This window comes from Argiope bruennichi, chromosome 8, assembly GCF_947563725.1.
Source record: "Argiope bruennichi chromosome 8, qqArgBrue1.1, whole genome shotgun sequence".
NCBI lineage: Eukaryota > Metazoa > Arthropoda > Arachnida > Araneae > Araneidae > Argiope > Argiope bruennichi.
Window position 1 is genome coordinate 60,562,632 of NC_079158.1, and position 24,814 is coordinate 60,587,445.

Here is a 24,814-nt window from a genome sequence, read left to right on the forward strand (position 1 = left end):
GGCGACAGTTACAGTTTCACTTGCCTCGACTGGAATTTTCACTTTCCAAGTTTTGAGCATACCCGGATTAACTTCTGACGTCGAACTGATTTAATTAGGCTTAGGAAGAGTAATTCTGTCACGCCAGTATGGTTATTAGCTTAGCTATTTTTATACAAAACAGAGTCAAATAATGGTTTATAGTTAGCTGTATTTGTGACTGAAGTAAATATGACAGATAAATTTGGATTTGCAGTTTGAGCTTTTAAGAAAATGGTTAAGTGAACAGGAAAGGCGTTAATATGCTACTGAAGAATAAATTTTATGTATGAAATTTGTTTTTTATAAAATCAGTGAGATAGAGATAAGCTAAGTGATTCATTCTAAAATGTTCATTCCAAATGAATCATCCTAACCTGGTATGGGGGGGGGGGTGAAACTTGTTATCATGGCTATAGTTTAATGTAAAATTTCAACTACACCGTACTTTGAGTTCAGTTAGTTGAAACAAATAAATTTAATTTCAATGCAGACATTTGCATTGTATTCGCATAATCTTTCTGCATAATCTATGAAAAATACTCCTACATACTTTTCAAAAAAAATCATTCCTATGCCTATTTCTAACATGTATTAAAATATCTTCTCCATTTGTGCACTGAGACACTGGCTTAGGTTTGATTTAATCCCACTTTATTTTTATTTAAAAATTGAGGTATAAATTTGAAAATTATTGAGGTATAAATATTGAGGCCTTTCAATGCAGTAAAGTGTATTGTATTCGCATACTATTTGTATATATTCTATGAAAAATATGCCTACATAATCTTTCAAAATAGTAAAATCATGTGTATAGCCATTTCTAACACTAATTTACAAGTATTCTCCACTTATGCACTGAGAAACTGGCTTAGGGATGATTTAATCCCTCTTTTTTTTTATTCAAACAATGAAAAACAAATTTGCAAGGATACTGTTGAGTTGTAGCATCCTTATCAAATTTCATGTTAAAGGACATTTTTTAAAGGACATTTAACCGATTTCCCCACCTTGCAATTACTAATTTATGACATTTAATTATGCAATAGCTTTAGAGATAGAATAAAGTTTACTAATCAATAAGAAAAATGTTTGGTGATCATAAAGAAAAATGAAAAAATTCTCAAAAGTTCTGGCAAATTTCTCTTTCCCACTTGTAATTTATTACTCGTACTTATAGAGATTACCCTTCTAATTCCCATTCATCCCAATTATTTGGGTTAGGGATAATTTATCATACTCATCTATCAATCAGAATCGTATATCTTCACAAAAACCAGCCTTGTAGAATCAAATTGAATGCAAATTAGCAAATTGTTGTATGAATTGAAAGAATTCATCCCTTAACAAATCCACAGGGTTCAACTTAGATTTAATTCATCGCCACAGAATTATTAATCAGACTACGAGGACTTGCTAAACCTCAACGCCTACTGAATTTCATAAAAAAAACTTCCATTCTGTTTGAAAGTGATAATGGAAATGCAATATATAGGGTTATATGCAAGATGCCACTTAAAAACCTTCTACCTAGATTATCTAAGTAGAGTAAAATAATCATGCGATTCAAATGATATCAGTTGACAGCGCCACCTGGAGGCAAAAAATGAGGTTAGCAGTTTTATTGCGAAAACCATGCATGATACTGTACAAAAAAAAGTCAGTTACAAAATTGCAGAGAATTTTCGAGTTAGTACGAAAGAATAAATTGAAAGCAATAATACTAAGAACAAAACGTGTAAAAAGCAGAATTTTTGGCCACGATTTTCAACATTCTTATGCCAGAAATGCCTTAGAAATAAAATAATTAGTTTTCTGCAAATATTTTCATTTTCATCTGCACTAACAACAACGTCATTGGGACGACATTTATTCTTCAAATGATGATCTTTTTGCTGTTTCCTCGATTTGTTACATCACAGATCTAGGAAATCGTGATCAATCAAATACGCGTTTTACAAGTTTTGTTCTTAGCATAATTTTTCTTAAAGCGCCTTTTCATACTAAACAGGAGATGCACAAAAATTTTGATTTTTTTCCGTATTTCTTACTGTTTTTTTAAACAGGATTGCTAACTTCATTGTTTTCAGCTAAGTGGTACTGTAACTGACCTGACTATGTAACATGAGGTCACTTTATTTTATTTAAACACCAAGTTTGCGATCGTTCTGAAGTTAATATGAGGTACAAGGACCCTGTATATGTATAGGTGGGTGACAAAATAATGCAAATAATTCTGAAATAAATAAAAAAAATGTATTAATTTGGGGGTCGGACAACCCTTTGACTTAATTGCTGATTGTATGTGACACGTGATGGATGCAAAGAGGTCATGAACATAATTTAATGGATTATGAAATCATTCTTCCTGGAGAGCGGTCTCTAATTCCATAATCGCAGATGGTGGAGAAAATCGAGTATGGAGTTTTGACTCCAAATATCACTAAAATATTCAATAATATTCAAGTCAAAAGACTGAAGGGGGCCAAGCAAGATATCTTGCTTCCTCCTCTTAGTTTTTAAAAACATTTTGGGTGATTTTAGCAATATGGATAGAAATGTTGTCATCTTGACAAAGTGGGCATTCTCCATGAAGTAAAGTGTGGAGAAATGCAGGCATCTGATCCTCCATAATATTGAATTAATGAGCAGCTGTAATCTTCCCATGCAGAGTAACAAGCGGTCCATAGTCATTCTAAGATATCGTGTTCTATACCATAAGGAAACTACCTACATGCCACATATTCGGCAAAAGGCAATCAGGAGAAAATGCTTCTGTGGACAATCTCCACTTATAAACGCGTCCAATTGTCTGAAATATGGTGAAGGTTGATTCATCAGACCAGTTGTAGTTGTTGGACTAGTTTACCACGTGTAGTCCAATTTCTGCTTCTTTAAAACATTGGAATTGCTAAAATGCATGACGTAATTTACCAGTGGTTTGCGAATTGCAACTCTTCTTTAGATGTTCGAAGCACGAAGTTCTCTTTGGACAGTTTTTGCTGAAATGGTTTTCAGAAATGAATATTTGTCACAGAGGTTATATATAAAGATGGTTTGTATTTTCGAGCCACTGTGAGATCTCTTTTAGAAACCTTTTTTGTTCACTGTTATGCTTCGCAGACGTTACATTGTTGTATTTCGTGTATGCTGCCATAACAGCTGATACAGTACTCCATACACCCCCCTACCCCCAATAATTGGCTATTTATGTCGTTGAGCAACCCTCCACCACATTCCAATGACCATGTTTTTTTTGTTTTGTTTTTTCAGAATCTGACAATTAGTCATTATTAAGTCTGATAGTACGGTAGACACATTCAAGACCTTAAATTGATGCTGAGCGACTGATACCTTATCTTTCATTACTACAAAGTGGCAGGCTTCAATGCGAAGAAATATGCGCGTTTTGCTTCTTTGAAATTAGCCATGCCTTTTTCATGGATGTTCGTATTAACTTTGTCATCCATCTGTATGTATACATAACGTTTTATCTCTACACTTCTAAGTATCTAATTCTGTATCTAAGTATATATTCTTCTAATTATCTAATTCTACAATCTAATTCTGTACTAAAATTATATTATAGCTTTATTGAGTTTACTTATTCTCAGTTTACTTGATAATTTTGATGTTTTAAAATTTTCCAATCGTACTAGCATTTCAGTTGATTCTAGTTAAAATCAAACAAGCCTAAACAGAATTTATTCATCAAACTAATGTTAGATCCAATGGCATTTTCGCTTTTCCTTTGCAAGAAGATAAGTAATTCCAGTGAACTTGAAGTTTAAACAAATGGCAAAAATAAAGCGCCATAATATAACGCTAATCGCAATTAACCTTATGCTCAAGACTCAATTCTGGACATTTGCTATTTTCGACAAAGAAGCAATAGATGTCTTATTTAAATGCAATTAGCTAATTACGTTTCCTTAGTAACTGTTAGATCTAATTAGATGCACCAATTAAAGTTTCTTTTCAATCGACGTGGAATTTCACTTTCTAGCAGTCAGAGAGTTCTGGGTTAATATGTATCCTCAAATAGATTATTTATGCTTACGAGAAACAGTAATATAATTCTTACATTCGATAATTTTCAGGAATATTGCGGTTAATATTGATGATAAGAAATTCTATATGAATATATGATATTTTGAATTCTATAGACTTTTTTCTGCCTTAAGATATTTAAAGAACCAAAGTACTTTTCTAAATGCTTTCTCTAAACTTAATTATATGAAAAAGTTCTCTTTATATAAACTTATAAGACTTGTAACAATCTTTCTGGGTAACTTGACATTCATCTTAAGACACCAGAAGTTTTTAAAGCGACTTGTTTTCAATTTTTATTTACTTGGTAGAATTTCTCTTTTATCGATTAAATTATTTTTTTTTAATTTTTGAATACATATTTTATTTTACGTGTACTCCTGATTTTGTGTTGCTATTGTGCTTGCGTGTGTTTTAGTTTTTGACCCTTGTTAGTTATTTACGTTTTTACTTATACAAAGTTCTAAATCATACATAAGTAAAAACGCAAATAATTAGAAAGGGTAAAAAACATACATAAAAAAGGAACATCAAAGAATAAAGAAATACATTCTTTATTCTTTGCCGTTCCTTTTTTATGTATGTTTTAATTTGCCTTCTTGGTGTTCCTTGTGTGGTTCTGATTAATGCAGTCTGTAATGAAATCAGTCTCTGTAGTGTAATTATTTCAAATAGATAAAATAAAATAAATATATCTCGGTATGTTCATTGCAATGAATTCAAAATCCAGTTGTAATGAAATCGAAGATTAATTCTGAATAAATAACGAAAAAATAGTGTATCAAAAATAAATTCATCTTTTATCAATAATTCTTATCAAAAGATGAAATATTGGACATGATAAAGCAAAATTTTTAAGTATGCATTTGATAATATGATATCAAAACTTTGATTGGAATAAATTTATTATCAACGGTTGTTTTTTTTCACTTCGATGTAACGAAAATTCCTAAAATCTGTATTAAAAATTGCTATTCAAAAGTGTTCCCATAAACAGCAATTATTCTTTGTTAGTTTCAAAACCAGTTATTTACTAAAATATTTTCTATTATACTTATTTTTTTATTTAATACACCTGGTTTGCGAATATATACTTTTTGTGCTTGATACATACAAAAAGAAATTACTATAATCTTCAAAATATTTTTTTCGTTATTATATCGCTCTATCTATGCATACGTCTGATAAATATAATAATTCCACAACAGATTGAGCTAGGATAATAATATATGTGTCAAATTTGCAGATTTCCTTGGAAATCTAAGCAAATCCCGTTGAAGAGTAGTTTCTCTGTCCATAAGCATGTGAACATGGTATTTCGTAAACTCAAAGGAATTATACATATGACATTTGGGGTACAGATTTATTAGTGTTACTGTAGATGTAATTTATATTCATGATCAGATTTATTGAAGAAATAGAGAAGGGTCAATTTTTTTTTAATTTGCATGTACTTTAAAGTGATAATTCCAAATAAGAGATAATTCCATTTTGTCTATCTATCACAAATTTTGTATTCAATGAGGGGCAAAAAGTCGAAATTAATACATATTCTGTTTTTCTTTTTTTCGTTACATTTCGAAACACTAAACACCTTATACAACATGACAACAAGAGAAATTCGAGGAAGAGATATGTATGCTTGCGGATTGTCGTGCCCTTTGGGGTTCATTAATTCCTGCACTATATCGTTCCAAGTCTGATATGTATTCAATAGATGCAGAGGAGGGAAGTAAAAAGAACAAAAAAGAAAATGCTAGATTTTCTACAGGACAGTCGAAAAGAGAATATTCTTCTGACTGATTTATAGAGGTATTTACAGTACGGGGACGAATTTTATAGATTAGAGAATAGGTGGTTTATATAACTTTTTATTTACCTAATCCTTCTAAGGATTCGAAGATACCAAATATGAGCTATCAACGGTAGTGGGATGTAAAATTATATTATATTTTTCCGAAAGGGCAGATATTTCATGTTATGTGACACACATAAAATAGAAGTTTACGAAATAGAAGTTTTGCATGAAGAAATGCAATTAATTCAGCATTGAATATATGCAAATACCTTCATACTCCGAGATTGCCGATGTAGACCAGTCCTTTGACCAACTAGAACGCCTAATTTATTCAGTTTAAATTGATTCTTATGGATGCTTCTAGTGGCCTTTATTTTTAGGAATCAAATTCACTCAATTACGGATCTTGGCGCCCAAACATCCTTTTCAGTTTAGGAGCATAGAAAATAAAGATTGCATATTTTACACCCACTTCTCCAACAAAATTGTCCTTAGAGTGTTATTGATAAGTAAATTCTATATCGTGCCATTATTAAAAACATTTTTTTCGAAATATATTTATAAACGATGCTATAAATAAATAATATATCCATTTTTCATGTCTATTTCATGTATGTGTACTCCTTATCACTATAAAACATTTCTCTGATATTGGGCATGTATACAAACAATCCTGCCTTAAAAAATATTATTTCAACTTTCTCTCTTATTCCTTAAAACTTTCTGTATGAATTGTGGAAAACAAATTTTGCATTATTTTTTTAATTGTCTGTTTGTTTAGAAAGAATGTTGCATTGGTCAGTAATTTCTGCTAAGCGAAAACAAATATTTCTCATATTGTTTACTCTTCTATTCATTTTTCTATTTATTTTATGCATTACATAAGCTCTTATATTGCAACACATAATGCATTGTAATATGTAACGGATTTTAAATGCGGTAGAAGGTATTTAACAGACCTTATATAGTACTATGTATGTTTTAATTTTTAAATTATTTCTCTTTAGAGTAATATGATATATAATAATTTTCTTTTCTTTTTGTATGGCATAACTATTTTCATTGAAACACCTCTGTAGTCAACCTTATTCAGTGATCATCCTTAATGAACAAGTAAAAATGAGATAAAGTTTACTTATTGAATTGATATCGTTCTCATTTTATTCATTTATATTTCATACCATGGATTTTCAAATCATTATCTCTGCAGCCAATATTATTCTTTGATAATTCTTAATCAAGAAATTAAAAAAAAACTTTCTTACTGAGTTGATATCATTTAAATTGATTACATTAATAGTTTTTAATATTAATTTTTATTTCATCATTTCTGCAATCAATATTATTCTTTGATAATCCTTAATAAAAAAATAAAAATGAATTAAAGCTCTTATACTAAGCTGATATCATTTAAATTGTTTCGATTAATATTTTTAACATTGATTTTTATTTCATCATCTTTGCAACCAATATTATTCTTTGAAAATCTTTAGTCACCAAATAAAAATGAATCAAAGCTCTTTTACAGAGTTTATATCTTTTAAATTGTTTCCATTAATATTTTCCAATATTAAGTTTTATTTCATCATTTCTGCAATGAATATTGTTCTTTGATAATTCTTAGTCAACAAATAAAAATTAATTAAAGCTTCCATACTAAGCTGATATCATTTAAATTGTTTCCATTAATATATTTAACATTAATTTTTATTTCATCATCTCTGCAACCAATATTATTCTTTGATAATCCTTAGTCAACAAATAAAAATGAATTAAAGCTCTCTTACGGAATTTATATAATTAAAATTGTTTCCATTAATATTTTCTAATATTAATTTTTATTTCAGCATGTCTGTAACCTTTATTATTTTTTGATAATCTTTAGATATCATTGATACAACTCCCTTACTGAGCTAATATCATTTTAATTCTTTCCATTTATATTTCGTAATATTAAATTTCACTTTATCATCTCTGCATCCAATATTATTCATTGGTTACTTTTCGTCAACAAATAGAAAGCAGATTTATATTGAAATAGAAATGAGATTACTCTTTTATTAATGAAACACCTTTTGATGTCACGGCCTAATTCTCTTTTGACGATTTCCAGCCACAATAAAATCATCTACCTAATTTAACAACTTCAAAACTGTTCGAAGCTTTTGCTAATCACATTTTAACATCTAATTAGTTTGCACTCAATCCTTGTTGAAATTATATTTGAATTTGAAATGCTATTAAATGAAATGGATTGCAACTTCTATTATTGCAATTACATGAAAAGAATAATAAAGCCCACTGGGACAAAAATAACTTCTGTGTCGTCCTGATTTTTGAAACAATCTCGAAAACGACACGCTATTTCGCATTCACACAGATGAGAAAAGTCATAAAAATCTCCCTAGACACGAATCTCAAACAAAAGACGACAACTTCAGAACTTGGTGTAACACTCTTTGAAATAACTCCTGTCTGTAAGCCCATTCCTAGAGAGTTTCTGTTTACATGCGAGAAGCGATGGATATCTTATTTAAATGCAATTAGCTAATTCGGTTTCCTTAGTAACGGTTAGATCTAATTAGAGACAACAGTTGAAGTTTCATTTACCACTTCTGCAACTGGAATTTTCACTTTCCAGGACTCGCAATGATCTGATGTTCAAGCTGATTATATTATATTGAGTTTTAGTGGAGTAATTTTGTCTTATTATTATCACTATTAAATTCGATGGTTTTATATTAACTAAAACATAAAAGCATGGAGTATAATTATATAGGTATGTAATGTAAGAATGTTTGATTATATTAATTTGGTAATTTATTAGGGCCATAATGGTAAATAATATAGCCCATTATTTTGCAAGTGAATACATAAAGGTGTAAAAAAAATTCAAAATCTTCATAGACCTATATAGAAAAATATGATGTATGAAATTTTATTTTTATATCAATCAGTTTTAATTAAATTATTTTCAGATTGCTTTTGATTATGTAACTGTATCCCGATAGCTTATTCTTAATGATGACAAGCCATTCTTTATGTTTGAAAAATGCTTTAGATACGATAAAGAATGACATTTTATTTTGTTTTTAACAATAAATAACTACTGAAAAAAATTACAAGCTCTAAATTTTGATATATTATTACAGATCGTCGTTCTTAGCAAATCATTTATAACATTTTATTTTAAATAAAGCAAAAAAACCACTCTTTGACTACAAAAATTAACAAATTTATGATTTTTCGAATTTATTGGTTTTTGACCTTTCAGTATCCGCTTCGTGGAATTTGTTTTATTTTGTCAGTAATACATTCATTGATTCAAATTTCATGTTAAGTGATTCGATGCGAATTTTTGTGTGGAAATATATACCTATTCTTAGCTGTTGAGTAAGTAGTTATTAAAACACGGTTCCTATGGACATATGCAATGTTGCTAAGTGCCTGAGTTATTATTGAGTATTGAACTGCTTTTATTGTTCATGAATTCTATTTTAAAACAAATATTTTGAATTGTAAATATAGCCCTAATTTGTTCCTGTATAAATTGGGATTACATTATCGATTACTTGCATCTGTTATAACAAAGGTACAATTGTATTGAATAATAACCGAGAAAAAATAAAATGAAATTTGACAAAATTCGAAAAAGTCATCTAGCTAATTTTGCATAGCAAAAGAACCGTCCAAAATAATAATAATTTCTTAGAACTATTTTATAAAAGCATATGTTAATCAAATGTTTATGCTTTTTTTTATTAAAAACAAATTAACCCTTTTGTTAAATATAACCCTTTTTAGCCAATAAAATAATAAGTCAGACATTATTATTTTTTGATTTGATAATATCTATCCAAATATGTCTATTAATAATATAGAGAAAATGTGTGTCTGTATACTAAAAATGGTGAAATGAACTGTTGAATTTTCCACCACATTTTCCATTGCTACCAAGGGCTCTATCAAAGTTTTATTTTTAGATATTTGACAAAAATGCAATAGTTCGAGCATAGAGATTGGAAAATTATTTTAAATATGTGGATAACTAGTATTTTTTTCTATATTTAAAAGACCATGCAAACTGAATAATGAATAAAAATGAAATTCATTTATCGTTTTTCTTCTGACTATAAAAAATTCTCAATTGGTTAGTTTTAATATTTTTTAGAAAGAAATTAATTTATAAATGTTTGCATAACAGCTGTTTTCTTTCCATTTTCTACCGTTTGTCTTGGTGAAGCATAGTCAGATTTTGGCTCTTGCGCCATAAAAACCAAATTCTAATCCATTCCAATCCAATCCGTTCCTTTTTCATTTTTTTTAAATAAATAGGTTTTTACTGTTCATTTCACTATTCCGAGACAACCACTTTTCAACGATTCTATGTCACTAAGGGGTAAGACTCCGAAGAATGAGCACATTTCCGGAATTCTTCGTCTTTCTTTGACCTTGATTTCCACCTTATTAGATATTATTTCGATCAAATTTTTTTTCACGTGTATGTAAATATCATGTCATTTTTGAACGTATTATTTTATTTTAATTCATTCCGGAGTAATCCGAGCTCACATTATTGTTTAATATAAACACCTCCTCCTTTTATCTTTCCTCTCGGCTCTGTTTTGATAAATTAAACCCATCATAACGCATGCGTAAAAGCTCAGTAGGTTTTAGAATTCGTTGGCAAATAATGCATGATTGCTAAATAGTCATTTCGTTTATTCTTAGCTTCCAGATTCCTTAAGTAACAGGAAATATTTTATTTTATGCATTGCGAAAGAATGCATTTCTGAAATAGCGTGGCAGTCTAATAAATATACTGTTTTCCAAATAGAAAAACGATCCATTTTGCCAACATTTTTATTGAAGACACTAGATATAATTTTTCTGAAAAAATAATCTTGAATTCTACAAGCAAATATAGCTTTTAAAGTTAGCCTAAAAATTTGAGGAATTTTTTTACCTACTAACAACATTTTGACTATTTTTTACATTATAACTGAAAGTATAAATTAATTGAAATTTATTTTTTAATATTTTAATTGAATTAATTGAAAATTGATTAAAAATTAAATTAATTATTATCATTACTAACTGATAATAAACAGCTTATACAATTATTGAGCTTCTGAAACATTAAACAGTTTTTATGAAAAAAAAAATCATCTACTATTACAAATTATTTAGCTCTAGCTGGTTTTCAAAACAGCATTCCACTGAAAATGGTGTTTGCAATATAAACTTTACAGTATCATGGTCTTTAATTGGGAATTAATCATTATTTCAATAGAAATTCTGTTCTATCATTATTTCTATTATTTTATTTCTATTGAAATTCTATTCAATCAATATTTCTATAATGTATTTCTATTGGAATTCTATTCTATCAATATTTCCATTATTGTATTTATATTGAAATTTTATTCTATCAATATTTCCATTATTGTATTTCTATTGAAATTCTATTCTATCAATATTTCCATTATTGTATTTCTGTTGAAATTTTATTCTATCAATATTTCCATTATTGTATTTCTATTGAAATTCTATTCTATCAATGCTTCTATTCAAATTCTATTCTATCAATATTTCTATTATTGTATTTATATTGGAATCCTATTCAATAAATGTTTTTATTATTGTATTCCTATTGAATTTCAGTTCTATCGATATTTCTATTGAAATTCTTCGTTAAATTAGAATCTTTACCTGAAACAAATCCATCATCGGAAATGATTTTCTAATAACAATCATCAAACGTAAGGTTTCACTATCTCTCTGAATAAGATTCTAATCACCTTTTGAGACTCATTTCCCTGATCCGGACAAATAGCTGAGTAAAATGATACACTGAATCCAACATTCACTTTGTCCGAAACCCCCTTCATTTGATTAAGACCGCCGACCTCAGTTTGACAGCAATCAGAACGTAGCTCTAGGGCTTAATATTCCTAAATATTGATTCTCCTTATAGATGATGCAGATGGTTGCTTTGATTTTCGACAAATCTTTGATCATGAAATTCGGATACTCAGCAAATAGCAGAATTGGCAATATTCTAGATTCTGCAATTGCGTCTGTAATTAAGCGGTAACTGACAATAATATATTTAAGTTAATCGAATTCACCTTTGTGGGCATATTGTTAACGTGAAATGAGAAATTTTCAAATAATATAAAACTAATAATTATGATTTTTTTTAAATTTCCTGATTTTTAAATATACTGTCTTCATTCATTTATTTGATAATTAAATAAATGAATCTTTATACCTATTACTAGAAGCAAAATAAAAATTATGACCTTAAGACTTGATGACTTTATGTCTTGATTTTGATGACCTTGTCTAAAATTATAATCTGAAAACTTCAGCAAGAAAGGAAAATACAGTTCAAACTGAATCTGAAACTTCAGCAAATCTGTTTGACTTTTCATCCATTTCAGGACTATATCTGTTTGACATCATGTGATAATTGAACAGCAGTCCTATAGAGTTTAAATGATGAATCAATGATATTCAGATACAGTAAATATTAAATTATCTTTTTTATTTATAAATGCATACAGATAATAAAGAAGATGCGTGTGAGGGTGTTGCACGTGATTAGATAGTTTGACTTAGAGCTGCTAAATGTAATCAAAATATCCTTCCGTCGGGCGCAATGCAAATCCTAACACGATCGGGCGCAATTCATCTAAGAGATTAATGTGCTCAATTAATGCAATTTTTGAATGGATGTTTAAAAAAACATATTAAACAGAACTTTTCACTTACATCTGAGTATATTTAGTATGAGTATTTGAGTATATATGAGGACTCAATTAATGTGATTTCATCTCGCAGATTAGTTGCGCCCAATGGAAGGATATGCAGGATACTTGCACATTTCTGAAATTGATAATAAAAGTTATGTTTAGAAATAAATTTCGATTTGCACGAAAATGGACATTAGGACCTTAAATTATTTTCCAAGTAAAAAAAAATGCAATTGTCCAAAATAAAGCGTTTTCACATCATTCTGAGATGTTTTCTGCAAATCAGAATAACAATATAAAATTTAACAATCAGAATAAGAATTTGAAATTAAAACACCTGATTTTAAATGGATTCCTCAAACGATCCTGCCATCATCATTACCATATGCAGTTAACTTTTCTACAATAATGATGAATCCACTACTAATACATTGCAGAAGTTACGCTTGGAGAAAGGACTGAAGGCACAAAATAGCCTTACGCTTTTGTGCGACTGGGTGGTGCCCGCATTGTGGCTAGTATACTTTGACAATCTGGCACCAATAATTTCAGCCGTATCTCTATCAGCCTCTGTATCCCTTGAAATCGTAACAAGGAAAGTTGGAGTAGGAAAGAAAGGTTTAGACCCTCTATGTTCACAGCAATGCGCAATAATAAGTGCACCGTACCCCTCATATAATGACGAAGTATGATGTGATTTGATCTTCATAATATGAAAAACGCATGTCAGACTGTCTAATGTGTCTGTTTATTTGTATGCTTATTTTGGACATTTTTCTTTTTACTGGTTGGATAAAATATTCGACGTGTAAATACCATTACTCCAAAAGACAGCAATTTACTTAAATAAAATCAGGTATACGGTTTTGTAAAGATTTTAAGTTATTATTACAAGAGCCTATACTTGATTTTATTTAAATAAGTTGCTGCATTTTTAAGTAATGGCATTTTTGAGTAATTTCCAAATTACAAGGCAATACAGATTACCAAACGATCTTCAATCTTTGCAGATTTGGTTTAATACACAATTGTGGTGATAAATCTGTGTACCAAATTTCATTCATGTAGTCTTTTGAGTGTATAAGTTATTGTATTCACATGCATACAGGCAACGAGGCAGAAAGCCTTCCTTTGAATAGATTTCGTTCAAAATTTGATAGAAATCTATGAACTTGCTGATATCAAATTTCATCCGTTTATATGAAAGGTTTGTCAATAATCGTGTTCAAAGACAAGCAGATATAATTCTAAAAATGTATTTGTCTGTATTTGTCATAGAGAGGTTTGAAATGTGGGTATTTGTCAAAATCTCAAATCTGGATTATTTTTTTGATGATGATATAAATATTTTCTCTTTGCTAAGCTTCTCTTACTAGAATATAAAAATCAAGGTAGGAGCATCTTAAAAATGAAATCATATCGTCATTAATGAAATTTAAATTTCTTTCTAATAATTAGATTTCTTACAAAATAGATATTAGTCGGTAAAACTGGGATAAAATAAAGAAATCCTAAAAACCACAACCACCTCTATATATCTAATTTTCTTTCCCAATTTTTTCCCCAGGTTCCTTTCTTTCTCACCAATAAAAACACCATTTTTTACAACACTTTAAGCTTAAAGAAACTTACAGAATCGAATCTTTCCTTATCAGCTTGTCGGTCGTTCAACACATTTCCTTTGAACTGGATAACCCAATTTCGGAACGTAGACTTTTCTGACAAAAACACCTGTTACTCAGTCAACTGCAAACAAATCGCTTTCAAGGATCTTGAATGCCATTCGAGGTACAAAGCTTTTATCTTTACGATTCCAATTAATCTGGACGAAAGACCGATTGAGTCAAGCGATGGAAAATCTGCCTTGTTCCTCTCGATCAGCAAAGGCGGAAAGCCGATTTTGCAGTAAAGGAACAACTCAACCGTACTTGGGGTGCGTTGCGTGTCTATCCTGCAAGTCAAGGGGACATGCTCTTGGTAAATACCTCAGGGATCGGATAAATATTGAAGGAAAAGATCTAAAAATTATTTGCTTGTATTCTAGGCTGAAAACGTGTTTAGCAAACATTTTAAAATCTCGATAAATGCATTAAAATCTAGGTAAAACATCGTATCCTTCGCCGTGGCAAATACGAAGCGGGTTAGAAAAAGAATGAGATAAACAGGATAATATATCGAGAAAGAAATAACTCTTTTAATGAAAGGTAAAGATGCTATTGATTTATTTACAACAAGGAAAAAACTTGATGGAGCTTTGATACAAGATGATGAAGACTTTTAAGAATGAAATTCAACGATTACACAAGAACGTAACTCATCATTGATGCAAGAACTCATCTCAACAAGAAAAACGCAAATAATAATAATAATAACATGCACACACATGCACACTGTTACGGTTTTGTGTTATTGCATCCTTGCACAGTTAGTCTCTTAGTAAGGATAGGGATTTTCCTAATATTTTAATGGATGTTGTACGAGAATTATTTCAGTTACAATCCAGCCTTTGCGATAAACTTGGCGAATGTAATGTGGAAAATAAAAGTTCTCGAATAAGAAAGAACTTGAGTGATATCTCGATTAGGAGCGAAGATTCGGGATCCTTTTAGAGAATTCGATATCCTGTTTTAGAGATTGTAACAATGCAAGAATAAGATAAAGCCACTCAATCGAGCCTATTTTCTGTTTGGAATGTTGAAAGAAAAACGAGTTATCCAGCTATTCTACTCTGAGAGTGGTTGTGATGTGCTGCTATTTAAATATTTTCTCTAATATTACGTTTTTTATTTCTGCAAGTGCTCTCTTTGCAAACAATGAGACTGTGTTTTACTGCCGAACGCGTATACCAACATTATAGAATTTGTGAACTTACTACATTCATTGGAATTTATATTGATATTCATTTAAAGTGATATTTAAATTTCAAATTATTCTAACCAATTAAAGACCTCCCCTCCTCCCTTTTTGTCATGAATCAATTTTCAGTTGAAATATTACAAACTTTACAATCATAAAGTTTTCTTCTGAATAAATAAAGAATGTATTAATATATTAAAGAAAAAATTCTGAAAAAAGGGAGTCAAATAAAATTAACTCTAAATTTTGTTTTATATTGCATATTTTCATGCATTTGAACTGGGAATTCTGTTTTCACTTGAGATAGATTCCAATTCTCATTAACCGTGATATTTTATTGTTTGGGGTTTATAATTTGTTTGAACGATTTAAATATTTACTGAATCAGATATTTTACTCTATAAATAACTAATTTTGCATCATTATTTTCAAAGAGGCGAATTATCTTAGCTGTTTTAAGCAGAACGAAAAAGTTTTACTCTTCGTTCCCAGCTTTTTCCATTTTAATAGCTGCTCTGAAAATCGTTTGGTAATAATTATCTTATACTTATCGCTTTGGCAACGGAACAGGAAGGAAGAGGAAAAGCCATTCTTTTTGAATTTTTCCTTTCACAACAGTGCCGGCATATCTTATGGGAGAACTACAATAACAAAGAGCTGGGGCATGAAAAAAGAGCTGTAATTAAAACAAATAACCTTTCCCTTCCTCCCTTCCCTGCTATTTTCTTTCCATTTTTTTAATGCTTATGCTGCTTTTCTATATACCCAAGGGTTAATCTACAAGAAAAATGCCTTTTTTCTTCTTTGTATTTTAACGAAGATACAGTGGCTGGAGATTATTCCTCATTTGTAAATGCAGCTAATGGCGAAAAAAAAGGAACATTATGTGATATCAGCAACGGGTTTTTATGAGGGCTCTGCTACGATAGAAAACAATTAACGATTTTCTCAAAGTCTTAATCGGGAATCTTTAAGGGCAAAAGGTTATTTCAGATATTGAAGATATTTTTTCTGTCTTTTTTTTATAGTAATGAATTTAATAAAATCGAGGGATTCGCAGTAAGTCTTAGTATTTTAATTGAAATATAATTAGATGTTCTTTTTTATGAAGTGAAACACTAGGTTTATTGTAAAATAAATTAACACATTTGAATTCAAATACATGGATGTAATTTGTAATTTAATTGTTTCAATGTTATAGTTAAAATGTTAAATGAAATAGGTGAGAGTAATTCATCAAAATGCATCCAAACTGTTCAGCGAATAATATATTTGTTTTAGTAACTTCTTCACTTTTTATATACAAATCATCAATAAGGAATTTTTGTGATTTTAAATAACATCAAATTTCAATGTTTTCACAAATTAAAAAAGCAATTCCATGCTTTCTTATTTTCACAAAATGCCCAATAATATTTTACAATATCTTTACGATAATGACCGGCATTCTGAATATGGAGCATTTTGAGGTATGTAATATTATGTGCTACTAAGGTGACAACATTTGAAAAAATTATAAACGATTATCTGAACACATGATGTCTCAGAACTGAAATGAGTTAGATCTATCAAATGTGATCTTTTGCTTCCTTTTTTTCATATATTTTGGTAGAAGTTCAGTGAAAAAACTGTTTTACTGTGCATCTACATTTCAAAAAATTTATTAACAATTATTTGAGCGCATGATGACGTGAAAAATGAAGTATAATTATTATATTCAATTATTTGAGCACATGATGACGTGAAAAATGAAGTATAATTATTATATACAATTATTTGAGCGCATGATGACGTGAAAAATGAAGTATAATTATTATATACAATTATTTGAGCACATGATGACGTGAAAAATGAAGTATAATTATTATATACAATTATTTGAGCGCATGATGACGTGAAAAATGAAGTATAATTATTATATACAATTATTTGAGCACATGATGACGTGAAAAATGAAGTATAATTATTATATACAATTATTTGAGCGCATGATGACGTGAAAAATGAAGTATAATTATTATATACAATTATGTGAGCACATGATGACGTAAAAGTTAAATGGGTTAGACATATCAAATATCAACTATACCTTTTTTTTTCTTTGTCATGTATTTAGGGATCAAATTCATCAGTGTAAAGTGTATATTTCCGTGCATTATATGTAAATATAATAATTCAAAATTGCAAAGAATTAGCCTATGAAATTGTGAGTCTCATTTTGTTACAAAAACTATAGAAAAGTCGACATCATTATATGGCTTAATTCGTCATTCGTTAGATGACGAATTTACCTGACATACGCCTGTCAGTTCTAGTTTATATCAATGCAATAATTAATAGAAAATGAAATTTGTTATAAAGTACACCAAAATTATGAATGTGTGTAAAATTTTAGATTAAATTATTAAAAGGATAAAAATTTAAAAGAAATACTCATATTTCTTCATCGTCACCCTAGTAGCACAGAAATATTGTACATTATTCTACGATGTTAAACTATATTTACAACACTTTATTATAGTGTTGAATATTAAATGATGTAATATTATAATATTGTATAATGATGTAATATTATAATATTGTATAATGATGTAATATTATAATATTGTATAATGATGTAATATTATAATATTGTATAATGATGAAATATTATTATATTGTATAATGATGTAATATTATTATATTGTATAATGATGTACTTACCTGGGTACAAATACATGAAAAACATACATTGTATATGTATACAAGAAACCCATAGAGACTACATTGCAATTTTTGGAATAATAGCTTACTGTAACATTTCCTATCTACATTTTATTTCGTTAGATTTATTGGGAAATTAATTACATTGTATTTATTACAAAATATTTAACATTGCGTATGATAAAGCTGCATCAGCTTGAATGTGTCTTTATAGCAAATCAAGAATAATAATTTTATTTAAAATAAAAAAAAACATTTGGATGAAATTTAAAATATATTGCATAGTTCATAATTTCTTTTGGATTAATGGGAAGATGCGAGAAAACAAATCTGGCAATTTTAGATAATTAACTTTAAGCCTCTTCTAAATATAGTTTAAAAATATTTTATGGACAACTTTTAATATACGAAAAAAATTCGTTTACGGAAAAACCAATGTGTTTTTAAAAATTCATATATTCCTAAAATCTGCATATTTTAAATTAGCTTAAAATGTCTTATTTGAAATGTAAATAATTCGCTATTTTTTAACAATCAACCATTATATTTTTATCATAAAATAATTAATAAGTTTATATTCAATGGATCGTAATTTTTTTCAATCTCTTTTATAAAATCCAGGATACAAATACAGAAGCATAAAATATTTTATTTAACTAATATTTTCCTGGATATTCACCAGGAAAGAATTTTTTTCATTGTATTGAATTATTAAATTCAAAGAATTTAGCGTTTTTATCAACGTATCACGATGAAATTATATCTCTTTGGTAAATGCTTCTTGATTTTATCTCCTAATAATTATCAAATTTTCATATTAAGGATAATATTAAGAAATGATTTCTTTAAGAAATGTAATAAATTAAATAAACGTAGGAGCTGCATTCATAAAATATTCAAATAATTCTACACTCAATGTATAAATATATCATTTGATTACTGCAATAACCGATTACTGCGATAAACTATTTAATTTCAAAAAATGACTGTCAAGTTTTATATTTTATTTTGAAATGTAATAGAATTCTTTCTTATAAAATAAAACACAATTTTTTTCTAAGAAAAATAAACATATTACTTAGCGAAAGACCTATGCATTGGAGAATATTGGTTGCTAACTAGCCTCTTAATAAAAAAAAATAATAATAAAAATAAAAACGATTTATTCGCTGATGGAAAGTAGATATGTCTTGGATGATACTAAAAGTATGCGTTTTCCTTCGCCCTGCTTTAGAGTAGAATGTGGGTCACAAGTAAATGATGATTTATGCATGAATTTTTCAGAGAAACTGACGGTTTCTTGCAATTGACCATTTGAGGACATCACAGTAATCAAACAGCGATACATGACAACTTCTGTAACGGGTGCAGTTAATTTCTTATACTAAAATATTCGTAATAAAACCAATAAGTTATTAAAATTGCAATCGCATTTTTATGTTTTTCTTTTCAATATAAAAGACAGAAGGGTATTTTATAACTTTTATGCAGATAACAATAGATTAGAATTCATACAGTATATAGAATTTTAAATAAATTGCATATTCGGACTCATTTCTTCTGAGAATAAAAGCAATTCATAATTTTTGTATCAAACTTGATTTAGGTCGAAATGCAATCTATCGCTTTTTGAAAAAATTTATTGAATAATGGTTTTAACTAGGTCAAATTTACTTTAAGTATATGTTTTTTAATTTTTTTTATATAAGTGTAATAAGTATACATACTTATATAAGTATAAAAAATAAATAATTATTGTTTAAACCGTAATTAATTTTCTACTTTTTTTAAATCTTAAATTAACCCATGCTATTTTATTTAAGAATTTTCTTTCATTTCCTGATCCAAACCCTTTGTTTTTTTTAATTAATTAATTCTAACACGCGCTCTAAAAAGTTGAGGGCCATCGCAAATCTCACGCTCCTAGCGAAGGAAAAAAGAATCTCTAACACCGATGCATATCTTTCAAAAATAGCTACAATTACCTTTCCTAAGTCTACACGTGTCAAAGAAATAAGGTGACTGCCTACGTTCGAGACAATTTTTTTTAAAAAGGCTATTTTTTAAGCTTTAATTGGTGTTTTCTAATTAAGTGGGATATTATAAGAATAAAAATCTATTTTAAAATATTCTGTGACTGCCCCATTTTTTTGAATTGTCAAATTTGATGTAAATTTTAGCAAAAATTAACCAAAACGGTTAACACTCTACACAAAATTCTAATTCAGCAATTAAAATTTTCTTTGCACATATCATACATAACATAGTTATCTTCAAAATGAACTAAAATCTAAGAGATTTATTGAAATGCAAAAATATTATGAAGGTTTTTATGTTGCAATGTACACATTATTCATAATTTTTCAGATATTTTCTAACAAAAAAGGCTATAAGTAAAAAAGTATTAGACGTATAACAAAATTTTTAGTTCATTTCATAGACAATGATATAAAGATCATTTTCTGAAAATTTCATTAAAAAATATTAATTAATGCTGGAGATATCATGCTAATGGTTTACAACTTCTATCGAAAAAATTATTTTGAGAAAAATGAGTTTAAAGTTTACAGTTAATTTAAAAAAGCATTTCCTCTTAATAAATCAGTCTAAAATTCTCCACATTTATAGATCAAACCTTCTTTTACTTCATGCATTGCACATTTTTTCTTTCGCTGAGCTCTTTTTTTTCTTTCTTTGAACTTTTGCAGCTGGTAATGAGTGCCTTTTTGAGCTACAAATTCGCTCATAATCAAAAAGCTTTAGTCCTTTATGAATTTGACTACCAACTTCTATTTCCAATTGATTTAATACACGTTTTATGCCATTCCCACCTTCATTTAATTGAAGGACAGCAATATAGGACCCCAAAGACAGAGTTTGGAGCTCAACAAAATGTTGTTTTGGGACTATATTCCAGAGCAAACCATTAAAACTCTCATTAGCATTTTGTGTCATTCCATGCAAGCACTTCTTTAACAGTTTTTGATCACAAAGCTGCATATATAAAGGTTTGATGATGTTAATAATTTTTTCTGGAAGTCCAATGGATTTCCCAAGAAAGGTTTTCCCCTGTGCCATAGCTCGTTGATATTTACACCAGCTATCTATACCTACTGGACATTGCCCATGCATAGGATGTTTTAAGCTGGAACAATAGTGGTAAAATGCTGCAATAACTCCAGACTGCATGTTATTTAGATTATCAAGATTACTACGAATGGCAATTCCATAGTAATTCTGTAATCTGTCGATAAAATTATTAGTTAATTTGTCCTTGCCTTTCAGGCCCTTTGTTGATTTTTTTCAATTTTCTCAACCGACTGCCAATTCTTTTTTGCACTTCACCAATGCATTCTAATTTGGTGATCGTATTTGCACCATATATATTTTTCACAGCATCATAAGCTTTGGAGTCACCATCGCCATAATACTGTGTATATTGCAAATTTCTTGATTCTTCAGAGCGTTCAAATATACGATAGGCTCCGACAGTCTCCATACTAGAAGCAGAACCTTTGTGATTTCGACACGTATGCTTTTTCTTGTTATATTTTGGCATGCTGTTGCACTCTCTACAAAAATTGGACATTATTTCAATATCTAACACCTTTCCAGTGTCAACTGATATGCAACTTACGCAACCATTGCTGGAAGAATAACCACGTTTCTGCCATGTACCGTCCACAGACACTCCACAATTTGAGGTATTTTTCTGTGAATTAATTTTATTAGCAGCAGTTTTCATAGATTTTTTAGCTGCTTCAGAAGCAGCCTCCTTAAGTTTTATCTCTTGATTTCTAAAAGTTCTTTTGGAAAGAAATGGCAAATCCAGAAGACAGAAAAGTTTTCTCCCACCATTATATACTTTTCCAATCAATCTTAAAGCCAAAACAACAAGTGTGTTCAAGTGATTCTTGTTATCGACTTTCATTACTGAAGGAAATCCTTTTACAAAGCTGCAGTTTTTGCATCTTATACAAAAATTTGATGATGAAAAAAATCTGGAATCTTCATATAGCACCAAATAATTTTTGAAGCACATAGGACAACATAATGCAGCAATTACAGATATCAATATTTGCACACTTATGATACGATTTCCAGTGAATTCAGAAAGAGTTTCTTTTGCAAAATCATCATAACTGGTACTTACAAGTTTCGAAACACTTGCAGTTAATTTCTGATCAGAAACAGATGATCAGGAACATGCTGATCATCTGTTTTGGTACTTGCATTTGAATAGCGATTCCCAGCAAACTTTCGTTTCGTGCTGCGATATTTTTTTGCGTGACCCATTTCAACAAAGTTAAATGTGATTTATGAACAAAATAAAATCTAGAAAAAATAGATTTCAGTGAAAAAATTGCAAAGAAAAATAAGAGTCGAAAAGCGAACTATAATGTAAACAGAGTCTCGAGAGAGTGACAATGTTGCCATTTACCAAGAAGAAAATAAAAAAGTAGATATTCAAAAGTTATGGCCGTGCATTAGCAACATTATAAAATTATTATTTGCGTTTTAAAACAAAAAAAAAGGGTAAAAAATATGATAAAAGGGGCATTTTACAACAACTTCCGGTTGCAGACTGACACTTCCGGTTAATTTTCAACTACACTGCACTTTTTTAATTTGATATATCTCGGCTTCTAGAAGACATAAAATGAAAAGAAAAACTGTTTTAGAAAGAAAAATGTTTGGATTAAAATATTTTTGGAAAAAATTTTTTTGACCAAGATGGTCGAAAAATGCCATTTTCAACGTAGGCAGTCACCAAAATTCTCTTGATAATAGAAGTAAGGGAAAAGTCTACACGCTTTGTTTCTTGTGTCTCGATGTTTTATCCCTCGATGCGTTTTATCCCTATTCCACGTGCACAAATAATACCTTCAGATGGAAAAATAAATTTAATTTAATTCCAAATTTGTCTTAATTTTGGCCATGCATCTGCAAAATCATGTTATATATAAATCCTCATTCTAAAATTTTAAAAATATTATTCTTTAGAAAATGGTTTATATATATATATATATATATATATATATATATTCAATTTCTTTCAAAAATAGAATAGTTTTAAATATTACAATTTTATGTTATTTAATTAATGAACGATGCTGTTTAGTGCTGCAATAATTTTCTACTTGCACTTTAAATATAATTTTCTATAAAAATTTATGTGTATATAACATTTTTTTATAATATTTAAAATTGGAATTTTCATTAAAGGAAATCGATTTGTTTTCTCGCTTATATATATAAAATGTTTTCTTTCTAAATCTCATTTGTATTTTTTTACCATTGATATTTGTATTATCTCCTAAAAATATGCGTCAAACTGTAAGAAAATTATTTTATTTTTTAAAAAAATATTCTAATTATATGTTACATAATTTGTATCTAATTAATATAAAAAGGCAAAAGTGGCAGATGTTCTATATGATGCCAACTTCCATTATTAGTGTAGTTACGTTAAACAAGACACGCAGTAGATAACTAACAGAAAAAAGAGAAGAAGAAAATTACCAGGACAATGCTTGTTGTAAAAGAATTGCGTAAGAAAATCCTTTATGAACTCATTTCCTAAAACTAACACATAGTTAAAGTGTTCCATTTACAAAAATCTAATTATGAAAGATAAACAGATCTTCATTAACTGAAGATTTCGAGTAACCAGCGATAAGAACCACTTCAAGTTGCTTTTTCTGTACTAATTACAATGTATTCTTTTGCAAAAGATATTCTGAATAACTGTTACGTCATATTAGAAATGAATAGTTAATGTTCAAATTAGGTTGTGAGAAAATACATGCATGACTACATGAAGAAAATTAAATTTGCATTTTCAGGAATGTTTTGTGCTACCATATTTTGAATTTTAAAAATTGATTTTAGGTGTTGAGGCAAGGGGAACGTCGTGCAGCTGCAGCGTGAACCACTTTGCCTGCACCACCCCTCAGTATGGCAATTGCACCTGTATTCCCGTAAGGTGGCGTTGTGATTCCGACGATGACTGTGGAGACGGAAGTGACGAAATCGACTGCGGTAAGTGTTAAACGTAAAGTTAAACATATTCACAACATTGCATCTCTAGAAAATTTTAGAATATTTTTTTAAATAAAAATAAAAGTTTTTGAGAAGTCTTTAACACATTACAAATGTAAACAGAAACTGGGAGATTTAGTAATAAATTCGTTTACTAAATTAAAAATAGAATTTAAAAAGTTATTAAATGTTAATTGACGATCTCATAGTCGTGAGTAGAATGATCAAGAGATATTTAACTTACATATATATTTGTAAACAGTTTATCTATTAGGTAATGGATGTGACAAGCTACTTTTTATCTTGCAAAATAAGACAAAATATCTAGATGCATATTATCTTTCACATGAACTGACGTGAAAGCAATAAAGAAGTTTAAATTTGGAGATCAAGTGATATGAATACTGATTGAAAAATAACATAAAAAGTTCCATGAAATTTTCTTATAAAACCATTACCAGGATACTCTAGCGCCATCTATTGTATTCAATGATATAACAATGTTGAGAAACTAAGTTTAGGGGTCGCATCACTGTGTAGTGGATTGTTATGAGCGAGGATAGAACCTGGGACCTTGTGGTTCGCAGCC

General features: G+C 29.0%; 1 protein-coding gene across 1 annotated transcript in view; it reads left to right on the plus strand.

Moving 5' to 3' along the window:
* LOC129981290 (low-density lipoprotein receptor-related protein 4-like) overlaps positions 1-24,814 on the plus strand; it is a 733,213-nt gene that overhangs the window by 348,595 nt on the left and 359,804 nt on the right. The window contains exon 2 of the mRNA XM_056092063.1: positions 24,076-24,229. Coding sequence (XP_055948038.1) covers positions 24,076-24,229 — 154 coding nt within the window. The remainder of the gene's footprint in view (positions 1-24,075; positions 24,230-24,814) is intronic.